General features: G+C 47.3%; 1 protein-coding gene across 1 annotated transcript in view; it reads left to right on the forward strand.

The window, feature by feature from the left end:
* The window catches only part of DTYMK (deoxythymidylate kinase), a 35,953-nt gene extending 25,564 nt beyond the window's left edge, over nucleotides 1-10,389 (forward strand). Inside the window, exon 5 of the mRNA XM_069727706.1 lies at nucleotides 9,868-10,389. Within this exon, the coding sequence (XP_069583807.1) occupies nucleotides 9,868-9,984 (117 nt within the window). The 3' untranslated portion in view covers nucleotides 9,985-10,389. The remainder of the gene's footprint in view (nucleotides 1-9,867) is intronic.
* Nucleotides 10,390-18,996: the final 8,607 nt, after the last annotated feature.

Consider the following 18,996-nt stretch of genomic DNA (forward strand, 5'->3'; position numbering starts at 1 on the left):
GGAGCGCAGCCTCTTGTGACCGGTGGCATAATGCTACCTCCGGTCACAAGAATGATTGACACAGCCAGGAGCCAATGGCTCCTGATGCTGTCAATCACATCCTGACCCTGGAGGACTCCCGTATGGAGGAACTGTATGTGCTGCAATGCGCAGCGTGTGGATGAGCTCGGGGCCTTCACTCCAGCCGCCAGCCCTCATAAGCATCTGGCGGCGGGCCGGATGCGGGCCGCATCTTGCCCAGGTCTGCTCTACAGTGTCATAGAGGGGGCGGATCGAGACAGAAAGGGCGTGTTTTTACACAGCTTTGCCACCTGTTTCCTCAGCTCTCCGCCCCCTTCTCCGCCTGCCTCTTCTCGGCAGTCATTTCTACTGTAGCAAGGATTAACCCTGCTTCTCCCGGTCAGCAAGACCAGGCCAGCCAGTCTCCAGGGGGCACAGGACTGTGGTTCTTCGGCGCTGGACCTAGGGGCAAACTGGTGGGGTAAGATCACAGCTGGGTTGGTTTACTTGATTGTGAATCTATATTCCCTATAAGGCTCCCCTATAGGCTCCTCTGCATAGCTACACCTGTAAGGTCCTCTGCATAGCCAGCCCTTCTGCACTATGCTGGGCTCAAGGTCCAAGAGAACCAGGCAGGACTGCTATTATGCATTCTGCACAGCCTGCGGGACCGCTCTACCCAGTGGCAGCACGTACCCGCACTGCCAGGACTTCATCCAGACTACTGTGTCAGAGCCCCAAGAAGCCCCTGCCAATGCTTCAGTGTCTAATGCCACGCCGGAATGGGTCACTCAGATGTCGCAATCTATGACTTGGTCTATAGATAACCTAACCTCCACATTGCTTCAGGCTCTGCAGAGTCATGCCTCAGCTATGACAGTTACCCAGCAAAGGGAGAGCTTGACTCAGGGACAGGACGACCCTGGCACATCCACGTCTAGGTCAGGACGCAAGCGGACCCATAGGTCAAGTCCATCTGCGTCATCCCATAGCACACGGTCATCCCCTTCTAGAGAGAGACACCGTAGTTCCAGGTCATCTAGACAGTCCCTTTCCAGGGACAGACAATGCAGATCTCTGCAATCCCCGACCAGAGAAGGCCTCCGCCCTAGCTCACCAGCAGGGGACGCCTCAGTGATACACAGGATTCGGAAGGCATCTGTGACTCTGACAGGGAAAAGGAGGGGTCCCTGATCCCAATGCCCCCCCTAGCAATACAGCGCTAGTTGAGAACATCCATCGGGTACTGGACATTTCTGATCCCCCACTAGAGGCCCCAGAACACACGATTTCCTGTGAAGGACCTTTAAAGCCGCCTAAGGTTTCTCTAACCACCCAGCGTTTAAGGCAATCCTTAAAAAGCAGCTCTCACAGCCTGAGAAAAAATTCGCTAATCGCAAATATCTGGAGGCAAAGTACCCCTTCCCGCAGAAGGATACCAAGGAATGGAGAGACCCACCCGAAGTGGATTTCCCAGTCTCTAGACTAGGAGCACAGACCCTCCTTTCACTGCCAGATAGCTCAACCCTCAGGAACGCAGCAGACCGGCAGGTAGAACACATGGCTCGTTCAATTTTCGAGGCCGCAGGGGCATCGCTGGCTCCCGCGTTCGATTCAGTTTGGGCTGCCAAGGCCAGTCTGACCTGGGCCAAAAATTCACAAGCTGGCCTCCAGGCATCCGCTCCTGAGCTGTCAGACCAAGCGGTTCAAATGGCAGTCGTAGCAGATTACATGCTTCATGCAGCTCTGGATTCAGCAAGGGGCGTAGCGGGGATAGCATCAAACGCCATCACAATTCAGCGTATCCTCTGGCTGCGGGAATGGAAAGCGGACGCAGCCTCAAGGAAGTCCCTCACGCACCTCCCATACCTCAGTGGACGACTTCAGTGAACAGTTGGACACGATGATATCCAACGCCACTGGGGGTAAGAGTACCTCTCTTCCCCAACTGAAACCTAAACGCACTTACAAGAAGCGTAACCAAACTTAATTCCGATCCTTTCGGAATTCTTCGGGCTGGTCCGTCTCATGTCCAGCACAAAATCGTAAGCGTTCCCCACGCAGGGACAACTCACGTTCAACGCAAATGTCGGACAAGACCTGGCAGTCAAAAGCAGGCCAGTCTAAGCCCAGAGGAGGAAAATCTCAGACTTTGGCCGGCGTCACACTGGCGAGTTTTACGGACGTACGATCGCAGAAAATACATCCGTAAAATACGCATAACACACGCCCAATGATTCTCTATGCCCCTGCTCCTATCAGCCGTATTTAACGGATCCGTATTATACGGTCTTCTGCGGCCGTAGAAAATCGCAGCATGCTGCGTTTGTCACCGTATTGCGCAAAAAATACGCCAATGGAAGTCTATGGGGGCGAGAAAAATACGGATTACACACGGACCAGCAGTGTGACTTGCGAGAAATACGCAGCGGTGTTCTAGAGAAAAGCCGGCAATTCAGTGCGGTGTACAGTAAAATCACACTGGCAGCTTAAAATAGAATAGGTAGAATAAATGTGTACACATAGAATAGGTGTGTGTGTGTGTGTGTGTATGTATATATGTATGTATATGGGTGTATATATATAGATAGAGAGATATCTATCTATCTATATATATATATATATCCATCCATCCATCGTATGTCCGTATGTCATATATATATATCCATCCATCCATCGTATGTCCGTATGTCGGTTTTGCAAGCCTGCGAGAAAATCTCGCAGTACGGATGCCATACGGATTAAATACGGAGGATGCCATGCGTAAAATACGCTGACACACCCTGCCTACGGAGGAGATACGGACCACTATTTTGGGGACTTTTCTGCGTATTACGGTTGTAAATTACAGACCGTATTTTTATACGCTGAGTGTGACGCTGGCCTTTCTCCTCATCATGACTCACGGACTCCGGAAGACACCACACCCGTAGGCGGTCGACTTTTGCTCTTTCATCAAGTCTGGCTGCCTCTTGCAGAAGACAGGTGGGTCAGGGAACTAGTGTCTTCCGGAAAACAAGATCGCATTCACCTGCAACCCTCCAGACCGATTCTTCCTCTCTGTCCCCCCAAAACCACCAGCCAAGGCTCGTGCCTTCCGACAAGCTGTCTCCTCGCTTTTTAAAGCAGGAGTCATAGTACCGATCCCCACGGCCGAGCGCTTCCGAAGGTTCTACTCCAATCTATTCGTAGTCCCCAAAAAAAGAGGCAGCGTGCGGCCCATAATGGACCTAAAACAACTCAATATGTACGGGTCTGTCACTTCCGCATGGATTCCCTTCAGTCCATCATTGCATCCATGGAGAAGGGAGAATATCTCGCCTCCATAGACATACAAGATGCATACCTGCATATACCGATTGCACCTGCCCATCAGATTTCGCAGGTTCGCAATCGACCAGGACCACTACCAGTTCGTGGCTCTCCCGTTCGGACTCGCCATGGCTCCCAGAGTGTTCACCAAAGTCATGGCAGCCATCTTGGACGTCCTGCACTCCAGAGGCATAGTAGTCGTTCCATACTTGGACGATCTACTCATCAAGGCTCCCATTTTTCAAGGACTGCGAGCTCAGCGTCTCAATCACAATCGACACTCTGAGTCACATGGGCTGGTTAGTCAACCTACAAAAGTCATCACCAACCCCGAGTCAATCTCTGACCTTCCTGGGAATGCTATTCAACACCTCCAGGGGTCTAGTGCTCCTTTCCCAAGGACAAGGCACTGGCTCTCCGCCTAGGAGTTCGCACCGTCCTCTGCAAACCCCCTTGATCTCTCCAGTTTGCCATGAGAGTCCTCGGCAGGTTGGGGGCAGCAATAGAAGCCGTCCCATTTGGCCAGTTTCGCCTCAGGCCTCTCCAACTAGCCATCCTCAAGTCCTGGGACAAGAACCCTTTTTCTCTCGACAGGGAGTTCCGACTAACCAAGAGGTCCCTGCACTGGTGGCTCAAGCCAACAACGCTAGCAAAGGGGAAATCCTTTCTCATAGGTCAGTGGAAGGTTCTGACCACCGATGCGAGCCTGACGGGTTGGGGTGCAGTGCACCTACACCACAGGGCAAGTGGTCCCCAGTGGAAGCAGCCATGCCAATCAACATCCTGGAAATTTGTGGCATCCTCCTGGCATTGAGGGTCTTCCATCACTTACTGGCAGCCTCTCACATCAGAATACATTCGGACAATGCCACGGCTGTGGCATATGTGAATCACCAAGGGGGGACCCGCAGTACCCAGGCGATGCGAGAAGTGTCACATATTCTCCTTTGGGGGGAGGGCACAGGGTCGTTCTCTCGGCGGTCCACATTCCATGAACATTTTATTTAAAATTATTGAATCTGTCCAATTACCGTATATACTCGAGTAAAAGCCGACCAGGGTATATGCCGACACACCCCCCGGCCCTAATTTTGCCACAAAAAACTGGGAAAACTTATTGACTCGAGTATAAGCCTAGGGTGGAAAATGTAGCAGCTACCGGTGAATTTCAAAAATAAAAATAGATGCTCCATACCGTTCATTATGGCCCCATAGATGCGCCATATAAAGCTGTGCCACATATAATGCTCTGCACCGTTCAGTATGGCCCCATAGCTGCCCCATATATAATGCTCTGCACCGTTCAGTATGGCCCCATAGATGCTCCATATAAAGCTGTGCCATATATATATTGCTCTGCACTGTTCAGTATGTCCCCATAGATGCTCCACATAAAGCTGTGCCATATAGAATGCTCTGCACTGTTCAGTATGGCCCCATAGATGCTCCACATAAAGCTGTGCCATATAGAATGCTCTGCACCGTTCAGTATGGCCCCATAGATGCTCCATATAAAGCTGTGCCATATAGAATGCTCTGCACTGTTCAGTATGGCCCCATAGATGCTCCACATAAAGCTGTGCCATATATATTGCTCTGCACTGTTCAGTATGGCCCCATAGATGCTCCACATAAATCTGTGCCATATAGAATGCTCTGCACCGTTCAGTATGGCCCCATAGATGCTCCATATAAAGCTGTGCCATCTATAATGCTGCTGCTGCTGCAAAAAAGACATACTCGCCTCTCTTGCTGCCCGCAGCTCCTCAGTGTCCCGTCTCGGCGTCTCTCCTCACTGACTGTTCAGGCAGAGGGCGGCGCGCAGATAGTACGTCATCGCGCCCTCTGACCTGAACAGTCAGCAAGAGGATGCGGAAGACAGAGCGGCGCCCGGCGGGTGGAACGTGGACAGGTAACTATGACATACTTACCTGGTCCCGGCGTCCCTGGCTCCTTATCCTGGACAGCTGGTCTCCGGGTGCCGCAGCCTCTTCTTCTGTCAGCGGTCACCGTTACCGCTCATTAGAGGAATGAATATGCGGCTCCATCCCTATGGGAGTGGAGTCCATATTCATAACTTTAATGAGCGGTACCACGTGACCGCTGAACAGGGGAAGAGCTGCGGCACCGAAGACCGTGGGACGGGCAGGGGGAGCGCCGGGACTAGGTGAGTATGCGACAGTCCTCTCTCCCCCTCACCCGCCGACCCCACTGCCGATCATGACTTGAGTATAAGCTGAGATTTTCAGCCCAAAAGTGACCCTCTCGGCTTATACTCGAGTATATACGGTACTTTTGGTCCCTTTAAAAACAGGGTGGCACATGTTAAGGAGCTGAAACTCCTAAACCCTTCATGCAATGTTAATGTGGATACCCTCAAATGAAAGCTGAAAGTCTCAACTTCAACTGCATCTGAATTGTTTTGTTTAAAATTCATTGTGGTAATGTCTAGAACCAAAATTAGAAAAATGTTGTCTCTGTCCAAATATATATGGACTTAACTCCTCTGTCCAAATATATATGGACTTAACTGTACATACTCCTTGCAGATGTTGTCCTTGGTGGGATTTGAACCCAGGACTCCAGGGCTGCAAGACTGCAGTGCTATCCACTGAGCCACCTTGCTGCCCATGTGGATACAATAAAAAATGGAAGCAGTGACCATCTGCTGAATATGTTGTGAATGATTCCAACAACGCTGAATGGATCTTGGTGACTTATCCGGCTACCCTCCCCCCCAGAATCTATTTACTGAGGAGGTCCTGCATTTATATTCTGAGGGGTATTTACTGCTGCAGATATCATTGTGTAAAAGGTGTGGGAAAGCTAAAGGAGTGACACTCGCACCCATGTCCTCAGCAATAATTGACATGCAGTGGATTTCAAACCAGCAGCTTCTGTCAATTTACGTTGTGGATTTATTTCGCAGCATGAGGTTTGTTTGTTTTAGTTTTTTTATTTTCTTGCACTTTAAGGCTATGTGCACACGTCAGGATTTCTTGCAGAAATTTCCTGAACAAAACCGGACATTTTCTGCAAGAAATCTGCATGCGGATTTTTTGCGGTGTTTTTTGTTTTTGCGTATTTCTTGCGTTTTTGTGCATGGGTTTTTGTTTGTTTTTTTTTTTGTGGATTTTTTTGCATTTTTTTTCCCGGAGGTTCTGGGATGCAATAATATAGTGGGAAATCCGCAAAATTAATGAACATGCTGCGCTTTTTTTCCGCGGAAAAAATGCAACATATGCACAAAAATTGTGGAATGCATTATACAGGTCCTTCTCAAAAAATTAGCATATAGTGTTAAATTTCATTATTTACCATAATGTAATGATTACAATTAAACTTTCATATATTATAGATTCATTATCCACCAACTGAAATTTGTCAGGTCTTTTATTGTTTTAATACTGATGATTTTGGCATACAACTCCTGATAACCCAAAAAACCTGTCTCAATAAATTAGCATATTTCACCCATCCAATCAAATAAAAGTGTTTTTTAATAACAAACAAAAAAACCAACAAATAATAATGTTCAGTTATGCACTCAATACTTGGTCGGGAATCCTTTGGCAGAAATGACTGCTTCAATGCGGCGTGGCATGGAGGCAATCAGCCTGTGACACTGCTGAGATGTTATGGAGGCCCAGGATGCTTCAATAGCGGCCTTAAGCTCATCCAGAGTGTTGGGTCTTGCGTCTCTCAACTTTCTCTTCACAATATCCCACAGATTCTCTATGGGGTTCAGGTCAGGAGAGTTGGCAGGCCAATTGAGCACAGTAATACCATGGTCAGTAAACCATTTACCAGTGGTTTTGGCACTGTGAGCAGGTGCCAGGTCGTGCTGAAAAATGAAATCTTCATCTCCATAAAGCATTTCAGCCGATGGAAGCATGAAGTGCTCCAAAATCTCCTGATAGCTAGCTGCATTGACCCTGCCCTTGATGAAACACAGTGGACCAACACCAGCAGCTGACATGGCACCCCACACCATCACTGACTGTGGGTATTTGACACTGGACTTCAGGCATTTTGGCATTTCCTTCTCCCCAGTCTTCCTCCAGACTCTGGCACCTTGATTTCCGAATGACATGCAAAATTTGCTTTCATCAGAAAAAAGTACTTGGGACCACTTAGCAACAGTCCAGTGCTGCTTCTCTGTAGCTCAAAAGTGGCTTTACCTGGGGAATGCGGCACCTGTAGCCCATTTCCTGCACACGCCTGTGCACGGTGGCTCTGGATGTTTCCACACCAGACTCAGTCCACTGCTTCCTCAGGTTCCCCAAGGTCTGGAATCGGTCCTTCTCCACAATCTTCCTCAGGGTCCGGTCTCCTCTTCTCGTTGTACAGCGTTTTCTGCCACATTGTTTCCTTCCAACAGACTTACCATTGAGGTGCCTTGATACAGCACTCTGGGAACAGCCTATTTGTTGAGAAATTTCTTTCTGGGTCTTACCCTCTTGCTTGAGGGTGTCAATGATGGCCTTCTTGACATCTGTCAGGTCGCTAGTCTTACCCATGATGGGGGTTTTGAGTAATGAACCAGGCAGGGAGTTTATAAAAGCCTCAGGTATCTTTTGCATGTGTTTAGAGTTAATTAGTTGATTCAGAAGATTAGGGTAATAGGTCGTTTAGAGAACCTTTTCTTGATATGCTAATTTATTGAGACAGGTTTTTTGGGTTATCAGGAGTTGTATGCCAAAATCATCAGTATTAAAACAATAAAAGACCTGACAAATTTCAGTTGGTGGATAATGAATCTATAATATATGAAAGTTTAATTGTAATCATTACATTATGGTAAATAATGAAATTTAACACTATATGCTAATTTTTTGAGAAGGACCTGTAAATGATGGGATGCATATGTATGCGTAATTTAACCGCTTTTAAAGCAGAAAAAAATGCAAGAAATCCAACGTGTGCACACAGCCTGAAAGGCAGATTTGGCACAAATATGCAGTAGCAAATCCGCTCCACACAAAATGCAGATTATTACAGTTCCAGCAAAGTATCTGACATTTATAGAAATCTCATGCCACACTGTGAGGGGTGTGTGTGTGTTGTTTTTTTTTTTTTTTTTTTTTTACCGCGTAAACTGACCTGTGGAGCATTCTTAAAAACTACATGTCAGTTTCTTTTGCGGTAACATGTTTTTTGTTTGCAGATTTTTCCCCATAGACTTGATTGAGATGAGGAAAATCGTCATGTAACCAGCACATGAGTTTATCACTGATTTTATATCAAAGCTAAATAACTGGAAGTTTAAAGGGAAGGTGCCACCAGTTTTCTTGTATTTTGTTTTTTTGTGAACTTAAGCTTTAAAATAGTAATTAAAATATATTAATGCAATGTTTGCACTGTTTGCAAACATTTCTATATGAAAACATTATATATTTTTCTACAAATATACATATTTACCACTAGGGGGAGCATTTTCCGTTTTAGACCTCAAGCAGCTCTGAGATTTAGCAGCTCTGCCCCAGGGATGTTAGACCACCCAAAAGGGGAGGGAAATGGTGATGTCAGCAGTTACTGCCCCAATTTTTCTGCTAACAGTAAGAATGAAGAGCAGCATCACAGGGCATCACCATTTTGTGTGTGACTGCCCTGTGACCTGCTATCACCAGCAGTTACTGCATCAGAGGCACAGCTTGTTTACAGAGGAGCAGAACACAGTGGACTCAGCAGCATTTTTTGTGAATAACATTCTTGCCAGCCCCCTCCCCCCACCTTAATCCCTGTCCTGTCAGCTGCCCTTCCTGCTCTCTCTCTCCAGGTGTCAGCTCCCTCTCTGCAGGCTGTGAGTGCAGCTTACCGGAGATCACAGGGACTGTGTATGAGGGGGGACACAGCAGGAGAAGCACACAGGGCAGCGTGTGAGAGCAGAGAATGGGTGCCTGCTTGGAGTACAGAGGAGCAGTGAGGGCTTCTTCTGTCCTGCGATAGAGAGCACAGGGCTATAATAAAATGGCAGCTAGTCACACCTACAGCAGTGAGTTGTGCAGCCCACAGAGGCGTGCCCAGCTCACTGCTAATGCTGCTGCAATGTTACAGATAGGGTCAGCGCTGGTCTATTATCTCCTATGTCCATGGGGTGCCGTAATCTGACACTGATAGTGCCCTGCTACTGCTGCAAAACCAAGATGTCAGCCCCCAGTGCCTTCTTTAAACTCATATAACACATGAAATCTGTTTCACATGCATTTCAAACTTGCTTATAGCAGCATTACAGTGATCTATTAATGACCTACAAACGTGGTACCTTCCCTTTAAATAAAATAAAAAAACAGCCATTTAATTTAAAACCTGACAGACCAAGAAGAGACAAAAGCCGCAGCATAAAAAATGCATGTAAAATAACCACGTAACCTCATTTAATTGGTTCAGTTATTCTGCACAAAATCTGCAACATCAAAACTCCTCACATACGCATAGTTTTGGCCTATGGTCTGATGAGCTTATGTCACGTTGCCATCACTTTGACAGGAAGAATAAGCTGAAGGAATATGTAACTCAGAATAATGCTCATGGTTGATGTTTTATACCTTCCAGGTCATTGATGCAGCACAGAGTATGGAAGATGTGCACAGTGATATAAAGCAGCTAAGTGAAGCAATCATAAAGGAAGCCAGGGATCAACCCATTGGGAAGCTGTGGATTGAGGACTGATGTGGTCACGACCTGCTTGGATTTTCATTTCATGGACATGAGACATGGGCACTTTAACTGTAAAGCTGCTGGATGTTATAGAATGACTAAAACCATATGCATATCTTCTGTAATTAATTACAGAAATTTTATTTCTTAGTTTTAGATGTAATAACCATGTGATTTTTAAATTTTGAATATTTATGTGCAAGCTATGAGTATAATTTAATATATCATTCATTGACATTTTATAAAGTATGTATATTGGCAGAATTTTATCTACTCAACTGGTGGCGTTTGCATAATGTCCAATTCGGTATATATTCTGGTTTGTGTATTTGCATAGTAAAGAGATATATGTGCATGCATTGTTCCTATTCAACCAAATGTATAGTCTGTTAGCACTGAATAAATATTTGATGGTAATGGTTCTTTTCTATACGTTCTGAGCAGTACAACATGTTCTATTGTAATTGAGTTTCCATAAAAATTTGTTTTCCAAAAATATCAGGAAAGTATCTAAAGGCCCCTTCACATTTAGCGACGCTGCAGCGATACCGACAACGATCCGGATCGCTGCAGCGTCGCTGTTTGGTCGCTGGAGAGCTGTCACACAGACCGCTCTCCAGCGACCAACGATGCCGGTAACCAGGGTAAACATCGGGTAACTAAGCGCAGGGCCGCGCTTAGTAACCCGATATTTACCCTGGTTACCATCCTAAAAGTAAAAAAAAACAAACACTAGATACTTACCTACCGCTGTCTGTCCTCCAGCGCTGCGCTCTGCTTCTCTGCTCTCCTCCTGTACTGTCTGGGAGCCGGAAAGCAGAGCGGTGACGTCACCGCTCTGCTTTCCGGCTCACAGCCAGTACAGGAGGAGTGCAGAGCGCAGCGCTGGAGGACAGACAGCGTTAGGTAAGTATCTAGTGTTTGTTTTTTTTTTTACTTTTAGCATGGTAACCAGGGTAAACATCGGGTTACTAAGCGCGGCCCTGCGCTTAGTTACCCGATGTTTACCCTGGTTACCAGTGAAGACATCGCTGGATCGGTGTCACACACGCCGATCCAGCGATGTCTCCAGGGAGTCCAGCGACGAAATAAAGTTCTGGACTTTATTCAGCGACCAACGATCTCCCAGCAGGGGCCTGATCGTTGGTCGCTGTCACACATAACGATTTCATTAACGATATCGTTGCTACGTCACAAATAGCAACGATATCGTTAACAATATCGTTACGTGTGAAGGTACCTTAAGGGTTGTTTTACTGTGCCTACACCTCCTGCCGCTAATAACAGCAGGCTGCAGCTGATGGGTGTATTGATCAGCCACTGCCTGTGTTATATATTAAAAAAAAAAAAAAAAAACTGCTTTGGTTTCCCTTTATTTTTGATAACCAGCCAGGCAAAACTCACAGCTGGGGGCTGCAACTCTGTCGCCAGCTTCACAAGGCTGGTTATCAAGAATAGAGGGATCCCCAGTCTCACTTTTAAAATTATGTAAATAATTAAAACTGTGTGAGCTCACCCCATTTTTGACAACCAGCATTGCTTAAGCAGACATCTGGAGGCTGGTATTCTCAGGCTGATGAGGGGCCATGGATATTGAAACCCCCAGCCTTAAAAATAGCAGCCCAGAAATGGCATATCTATTTGATGCGCCAATACTGGCACTTTGCTGGCTCTTTCCGCTTGCCCTGTAGCCGTGGCAAGTGGAGTAATATTTGTGAGGTTGATGTCACTTTTGTATTGTCTGGTCACATCCAGCCCACGGCTTAGAAAATGCATCCATTACTAATCCTATAGTTGTATGGTAAATAGACACAGCCAGAAAAATCTTATTTGAAATAAAAGCAAAATACCCTTTTATTTGGACTCCCATGACAGCACCACGAGAGCGGAGATCTGCCCTTCAGGAACAGGAAACCTACAGATACAAAAAGGGCGGCACCTCTCCCATGCATCAGTTGGTTTCCTGTTCCTGTAGGGACAGGATCCTACAGATGAATCCTAAGGATCCCAGGCCGGCCGAATCAGGTAGCGGGGGGGATCTCCTAGCTCAGCCGGTGTGGGAGTTCCCGGAGACGCCACGGTGGTCCTGGCTGGGCTGCACGTCGATGGCGTTTTTCAGCAGAGTCCAGAGGATTCCTGCCAGCGCCGGTAAGTATTCACCATCCCCTTCTGGTCTGTGCGGTATGGGGTGCAGCAGGGTTGCGGGGTACCGGCGTCAGGAGGTGGGTGCCGTCCGGAGCGCTGCTGGCCGTCTCCGGTGTCCTGCACTGCTCTCAGTGTAAGCTGGGCCGTGGTGACGTCGGGGGGCGGAGCCTGCAAGCGCTTCTGGGTTGCTGCGCATGCGCAGTCGATCCAAGATGGTGGCGCCCACCGGATCCTGAACGCCGGATTCAATGCAGGTCCTCTGACCTCCCAGCTGTATTCTGGATTGTTTGGCCAATGGGGACAGCGCGAGGCAGTCTGCTGACCGGAATCAAGGGGGATTTTTAAGCAGGTGTCAGATTCAGAACCCTGCTTTGGCCTCATTTCATCATGGAGAGTGATGGTGATCGGCAGCCTCAGCTGCTGGATGAAGTGCGACAGAAGCCCGAGGAAAAGGAGCATGTCTGGAGTGACCAGTCCAGTCGTAAGAGCTCATCCAGGCAGGGATCGAGAGCATCGACTGGGAAAGAACCCCCTCGCATTCCGGTACCTTTTTTTGGCGGGCACTGGTAAGTGATCTACGTGAATGTTCACTCAGTGACGCAGGCCCCTTATACTTTGTCATTTTAGGGGAAGAAAAGTATGGGCAAGACGAAACATAAGGAATGTGCCCTCTGTGGAGTCCCCTTACCAGATTCTTGTCCCAAAAAATTATGCACCCCCTGTATACAGCAGACTGTGAGGTTTACAGGAGGTGTGGGTGTGAAGTGGCATTAGGTCAGACAGAAGATATCAACTTTATTGTCCTCCCTCAGGTAGCGGAAGAATCTATGAGGGCGGCTAATTTAAAGGAAATGATCCGTGTGGAAGTAAGGGAATCCCTGAGGACCCTATCCCAGGCGGGAGGTTCAACGTATAAGGCCCCCTTGAACTCTGATTCTTCGGAGGAAGAAAAAGAAGAGGGTTCCTACGGCTCTGTTCCCTCTTCATCAGAAGAAGACTCTGGCTGATTTTGTCTGCCTCTGGACCGGGTAGACAAACTAGTAAAATCAGTCAGAGGTACAATGGGCATAGAAGAGCCTAAAGCGCAACCTTCTGAACAAGAGATGATGTTCAGCGGATTAGATCAAAGAAAACATAGGTCTTTTCCATTGAACGAAAAGATTCAGGAATTAATTCTCCGGGAGTGGAAGAAACCTGAAAAGAAAGACGCTTTACCACCAGTATTGAAGCGCAGATACCCCTTTGATGATCCAGCTGTCGATACCTGGGACAAGGCCCCTAAATTAGATGCTGCAGTGGCGAAAGCACCAAAGAAAGCCTCACTTCCATTTGAGGACATGGGGACCCTTAAAGATCCTCTTGATAGGAAGGCAGACTCCTTCCTTAAGGGTACCAGGGAAATGGCGGCCGAGTCTTTGAGACCGGCAGTGGCTGCAACTTGTATGGCTAGGTCCTTAATGGTTGGCTAGATCAGTTGGAGTCCCAGCTTAAAGAAGGCGCTTCCAGAGATATAATTCTGAATGCTCTACCAGTAATTCAAGAGGCCGCTGCCTTCCTATCGGACGCTTCGGTTGATTCGGTTAAAATGGCAGCCAGAGCAGCGGGACTCTCCAACGCGGCTCGTAGAGCCTTATGGTTGAAGTGCTGGTCAGGAGACATTCAATCAAGATCGAAACTCTGCGCTATCCCATGCAAAGGAGAATATCTCTTTGGCCCAACTTTGGATGAGTTGCTGGAAAAAGCAGGGAATGACGAAAAAATTCCCTAATTTATCATCAGCATCTTACCGTCGTCCTTTCAACAGAAGGAGATTTGGTTGGGGAAGGGAGCGCGTATCATCACCCTCTAGAGACAATTTTAGATGGGAGGATAGACGCAGGAGAGGTACGGGCTATATGTTCCGGCGTTCCTCAAAAGAACGTAAGAAACCGGACCAATGACTAGCAATCCCTGTGGGGGGGAGATTGTCAGCTTTTTCTTCTGCATGGTCAGAAATCACAAATAGTGATTGGGTGCAGGGCATAATACTGGATGGACTGAAACTTGAGTTTAGTCACCTGCCTCGAGATGAGTTTAAATTAACTCCCTTGCATACTTTCCCCTCCCCCTTGAACAAACCGCTTTGGAAGCAGAGGTCATAAGCTTATGCCTTAAAAAAAGTTCTGATTGAAGTTCCGGAATCAGAGAGGGGGGAAAGGGTTCTACTCTCCTCTCTTTCTGATTCAGAAACTAGACAAATCGTTTAGAACTATTATGAACCTTAAGGGTACCGTCACACAGTGAAATTTTGATCGCTACAACGGTACGATCCGTGACGCTCCAGCGTCGTAACAATATCGCTCCAGCGTCGTAGACTGCTGTCACACTTTGCAATGTACGACGCTGGAGCGATAATTTCATGACGTATGTGCGATGTAGAAGCCGTTGGTTACTATGCGCACATCGTATACGATATATGTTACACCATGCGATCATGCCATCACAGCGGGACACTAGACGACGAAAGAAAGTTTCAAACGATCTGCTACGACGTACGATTCTCAGCGGGGTTCCTGATCGCAGGAGCGTGTCAGACATTGCGATATCGCTCGAACGTCACAGATATATCGCTCGAACGTCACGAATCGTGCGGTCGTAGCGATCAAAATTTCACTGTGTGACGGTACCCTAAGTCCCTTAATGAGTTTCTGGTTAGTAAGACCTTTAAGATGGAATCAATCAGTTCAACAATAAAAATGTTCCAACACTGTTTCATGGTAGTTGTAGATTTAAAAGATGCATACTATCATGTACCTATCCATGAAGACTTCCAAAGATTCCTAAGCGTAGCGGTTCTTATGGGAGGAATAGTTCGCCATTTTCAGTTCAGAGCTCTTCCCTTTGGTCTATCAGCAGCACCTAGGGTGTTTACAAAAATAGTTGCTGAGGTCATGGCGCACTTACGAGAATCTAATCTCATTATTCCTTACCTAGATGATTTCCTTATATTGGGGAATTCAGCAGACCATTGCCTTTCACAAGTAAGAACGGCTACGACCAGACTAGAACACCTAGGCTGGATTATAAATTATGAGAAACCCCGATTACAGCCCCTGAAAATTCAGAGATTCCTAGGGCTGCTATTAGATTTAGAGGCCCAACAATGTCATCTTCCACCGGATAAGTTATTGCATATTCAACAACAGATATCAAAGGCAATTGATAAACCCTCCGTGACCCTTAGACAAGCTATGTCACTGTTAGGATCCCTGACTTCATGTATTCCCGCTGTCCGTTGGGCTCAATTTCACACCAGACCTTTACAGTCTGAGGTACTGGTTAATGTCAGGGCCTTACAAGGGTCCCTGCAGGGTCAGATGATATTAAGTCCAGTAATCCTTACATCTTTTAGATGGTGGCTAAATGAGGACAAATTATCAGCAGGTGTTCCCTGGGTGACACATGTGACTCGTGCAATAACCACAGACGCTAGCCCAGTGGGGTGGGGAGCACACATGAGTGTAATTGTAGTTCAGGGTCTATGGGACCCCCAAACATCAGTTTCTTCCAATCAGAGAGAGTTAATGGCAATTGAACTTTCAGTTAAGAAGCTCCTTGTATATCTACAGGGTCACCATGTCAAGATCCTCTCGGACAACCAGGTGGCGGTGGCCAACGTAAATCACCAAGGTGGAACGCATTCCAAATATCTGATGCGAGTGGCGGATCGCCTATTCCAGACAGCAGAAAGGCATTTTCTATCTTTAACTGCGTTGCATATCAGAGGGAAGGAAAACGTAAAGGCAGACTTTCTAAGCCGCAATACCTCAAGACAAGGGGAATGGTCTCTGAACAGAGACATCTTCAACCACATTGTCTGCAAGTGGGGTTATCCAGAGGTGGACCTCTTTGCTACCAAGGACAACAGACAAACAAGAAAATTCTGTTCCCCAAATCCCAGGGAGATTCCTCTGGCAGTGGACGCCTTCCTGATAGAATGGGATTTTCGGTTGGCTTACGCGTTCCCCCCCCATTGGCCCTGTTGCCCCTAGTGGTCAGAAAGATCAGGGAGGATCGGGCAAGAGTCATACTGATTGCCCCATTCTGGCACAGAAGGGCCTGGTTCGCTTGGCTCAGAGCCATGTCGGTAGACGACCCCTGGGTGCTTCCAGACATTCCAGACTTACTCTACCAGGGTCCGATCAGCCATCCACAAGTGAACATTTAACAGCATGGAGTTTGAGAGATCATTGCTAAAAGACAGAGGTTTCTCCCCAAATTTAGTAGTTACCCTTCTGAAGAGTAGAAAGCAAATAACAACAAAGATCTACTCTAGAACCTGGAAAAAGTTCCTGGCCTCTTCAGATTTTAATATTGATGAAGGAATACCCATAAATCAGATCTTAGAATTTCTGCAGAAGGGTTTGGGGCTAAATCTATCCACAAGTACACTTAAAGTACAAGTCTCAGCCCTAGGGGCCCTGTTTTCTTGTAACATTGCTAATAACTATTGGGTGTCAAGGTTTATTAAGGCATCTAGTAGAGCTAGACCCATACACAGGAATAGGTCAGTACCTTGTGATCTCAACCTAGTCCTTTCAGCCTTGACTAAGGAACCGTTTGAGCCCTTAAGGTACCGTCACACTCAGCGACGCTGCAGCGATATAGACAACGAGACGATTGCTGGAGCGTCGCTGTTTAGGTCGCTGTAGAGACGTCAAACGCAGCAACTCCAGAAAGATGCAGGAGCGATCCAGTGACGTAACGGCGACTCACTTATCGTTCTTGCTGGTTGTTAGCTCCATGTAAAACGTTGCTGGCATCGTTGCTTTTGATGTCAAACATGACGATACACGCCGACCTGACGACAAAATAAAGTTCTGGACTTCTAGTTCCGACCAGCGATGGCACAGCGGGATCCAGATCGCTGCTGCGTGTCAAACACAACAAGATCGCTATCCAGGACGCTGCAACGTCACGGATCGTTCTCGTTCTCGTTGCAAAGTTGCTGAGTGTGACGGTACCTTAGCTCCGACCAGCGATGGCACAGCGGGATCCAGATCGCTGCTGCGTGTCAAACACAACAAGATCGCTATCCAGGACGCTGCAACGTCACGGATCGTTGTCGTTCTCGTTGCAAAGTTGCTGAGTGTGACAGTACCTTTACATTCAGCCTCAATTAAAATGTTATCCCTTAAAACAGCTTTTTGGTAGCAATAACATCTGCTCGTAGGGTAGGGGACATCCAGGCGCTTTCCAGACTTTCCCCTTATACAGAGTTTTTTACAGGATAGAGTAATCCTCAAGCCGGACCCAGCTTATTTGCCAAAAGTAGCATCACATTTTCACAGATCACAGGAGATAGTTCTACCATCATTTCTCCCTAATCCCTCTAACTCTTAAGGTACCTTCACACTTAGCGACGCTGCAGCGATACCGACAACGATGTCGATCGCTGCAGCGTCGCTGTTTGGTCGCTGGAGAGCTGTCACACAGACAGCTCTCCAGTGACCAACGATCCCGAGGTCCCCGGTAACCAGGGTAAACATCGGGTTACTAAGCGCAGGGCCGCGCTTAGTAACCCGATGTTTACCCTGGTTACCAGCGTAAACGTTAAAAAAACAAACACCACATACTTACCTTCAGCTGTCTGTCCCCGGCGCTCTGCTTTCCTGCACTGACTGTGAGCACAGCGGCCGGAAAGCACAGCGGTGACGTCACCGCTCTGCTTTCCGGCTGGCCGACGCTGACACAGGATGCAGGAGGAGTGCAGAGAAGCAGAGCGCCGGGGACAGACAGCAGAAGGTAAGTATGTAGTGTTTTTTTTTTTTACTTTTATGATGGTAACCAGGGTAAACATCGGGTTACTAAGCGCGGCCCTGCGCTTAGTAACCCGATGTTTACCCTGGTTACCAGTGAAGACATCGCTGAATCGGCGTCACACACGCCGACTCAGCGATGTCTGCAGGGAGTCCAGCGACGAAATAAAGTTCTGGCCTTCTAGCTCCGACCAGCAATATCACAGCAGGATCCTGATCGCTGCTGCGTGTCAAACACAACGATATCACTAGCCAGGACGCTGCAACGTCACGGATCGCTAGCGATATCGTTGTGAAGTTGTTTAGTGTGAAGGTACCTTAAGGAAGAGATACTCCATACATTGGATGTTAGAAGATGCCTGTTATATCTCAGTCACTAATGCTTGGAAGAGAGATAATGCGTTATTTTTGTCCTTCCAAGGTCCTAGAAAAGGGCTTAGAGTATCAAAATACACACTAGCAAAGTGGATTAGGGAGGCTATCTCTCTGGCTTATACTGCAGGTGGGGGTCCGGCTCCGCAGAATCTGAGAGCGCATTCCACCCGGGTCATGGCACCATCCTGGGCGGAAAGATCAGGAGTGTCAATCGACCAGATATGTAAGGCAGCCACGTGGTCATCCCCTTCCACCTTTTTTAAACACTATCGGTTGGACTTGGGGTTTTCCTCTGATCTCACCTTCGGGTTAAGGGTGCTGCAGGCTATAGTCCCTCCCTAAGGTGGCTTACAGTCATGGCCAAAAATTTTGAGAATGACACCAAAATTATATTTTCACATGATCTGCTGCCCTCTTGTTTTTATTAGTGTTTGTCTGATGTTTATATCACATACAGAAATATAATTGCAATCATATTATGAGTACCAATAGGTTATATTGACAGAATGAGTTAATGCAGCAAGTCAATATTTGCAGTGTTGACCCTTCTTCTTCAAGACCTCTGCAATTCTCCCTGGCATGCTCTCAATCAACTTCTGGACCAAATCCTGACTGATAGCAGTCCATTCTTGCATAATCAATGCTTGCATTTTGCCAGAATTTGTTGGTTTTTGTTTGTCCACCCGTCTCTTGATGATTGACCACA

The sequence above is a fragment of the Ranitomeya imitator genome, chromosome 5, assembly GCF_032444005.1.
Source record: "Ranitomeya imitator isolate aRanImi1 chromosome 5, aRanImi1.pri, whole genome shotgun sequence".
Classification (NCBI taxonomy): Eukaryota; Metazoa; Chordata; class Amphibia; order Anura; family Dendrobatidae; genus Ranitomeya; species Ranitomeya imitator.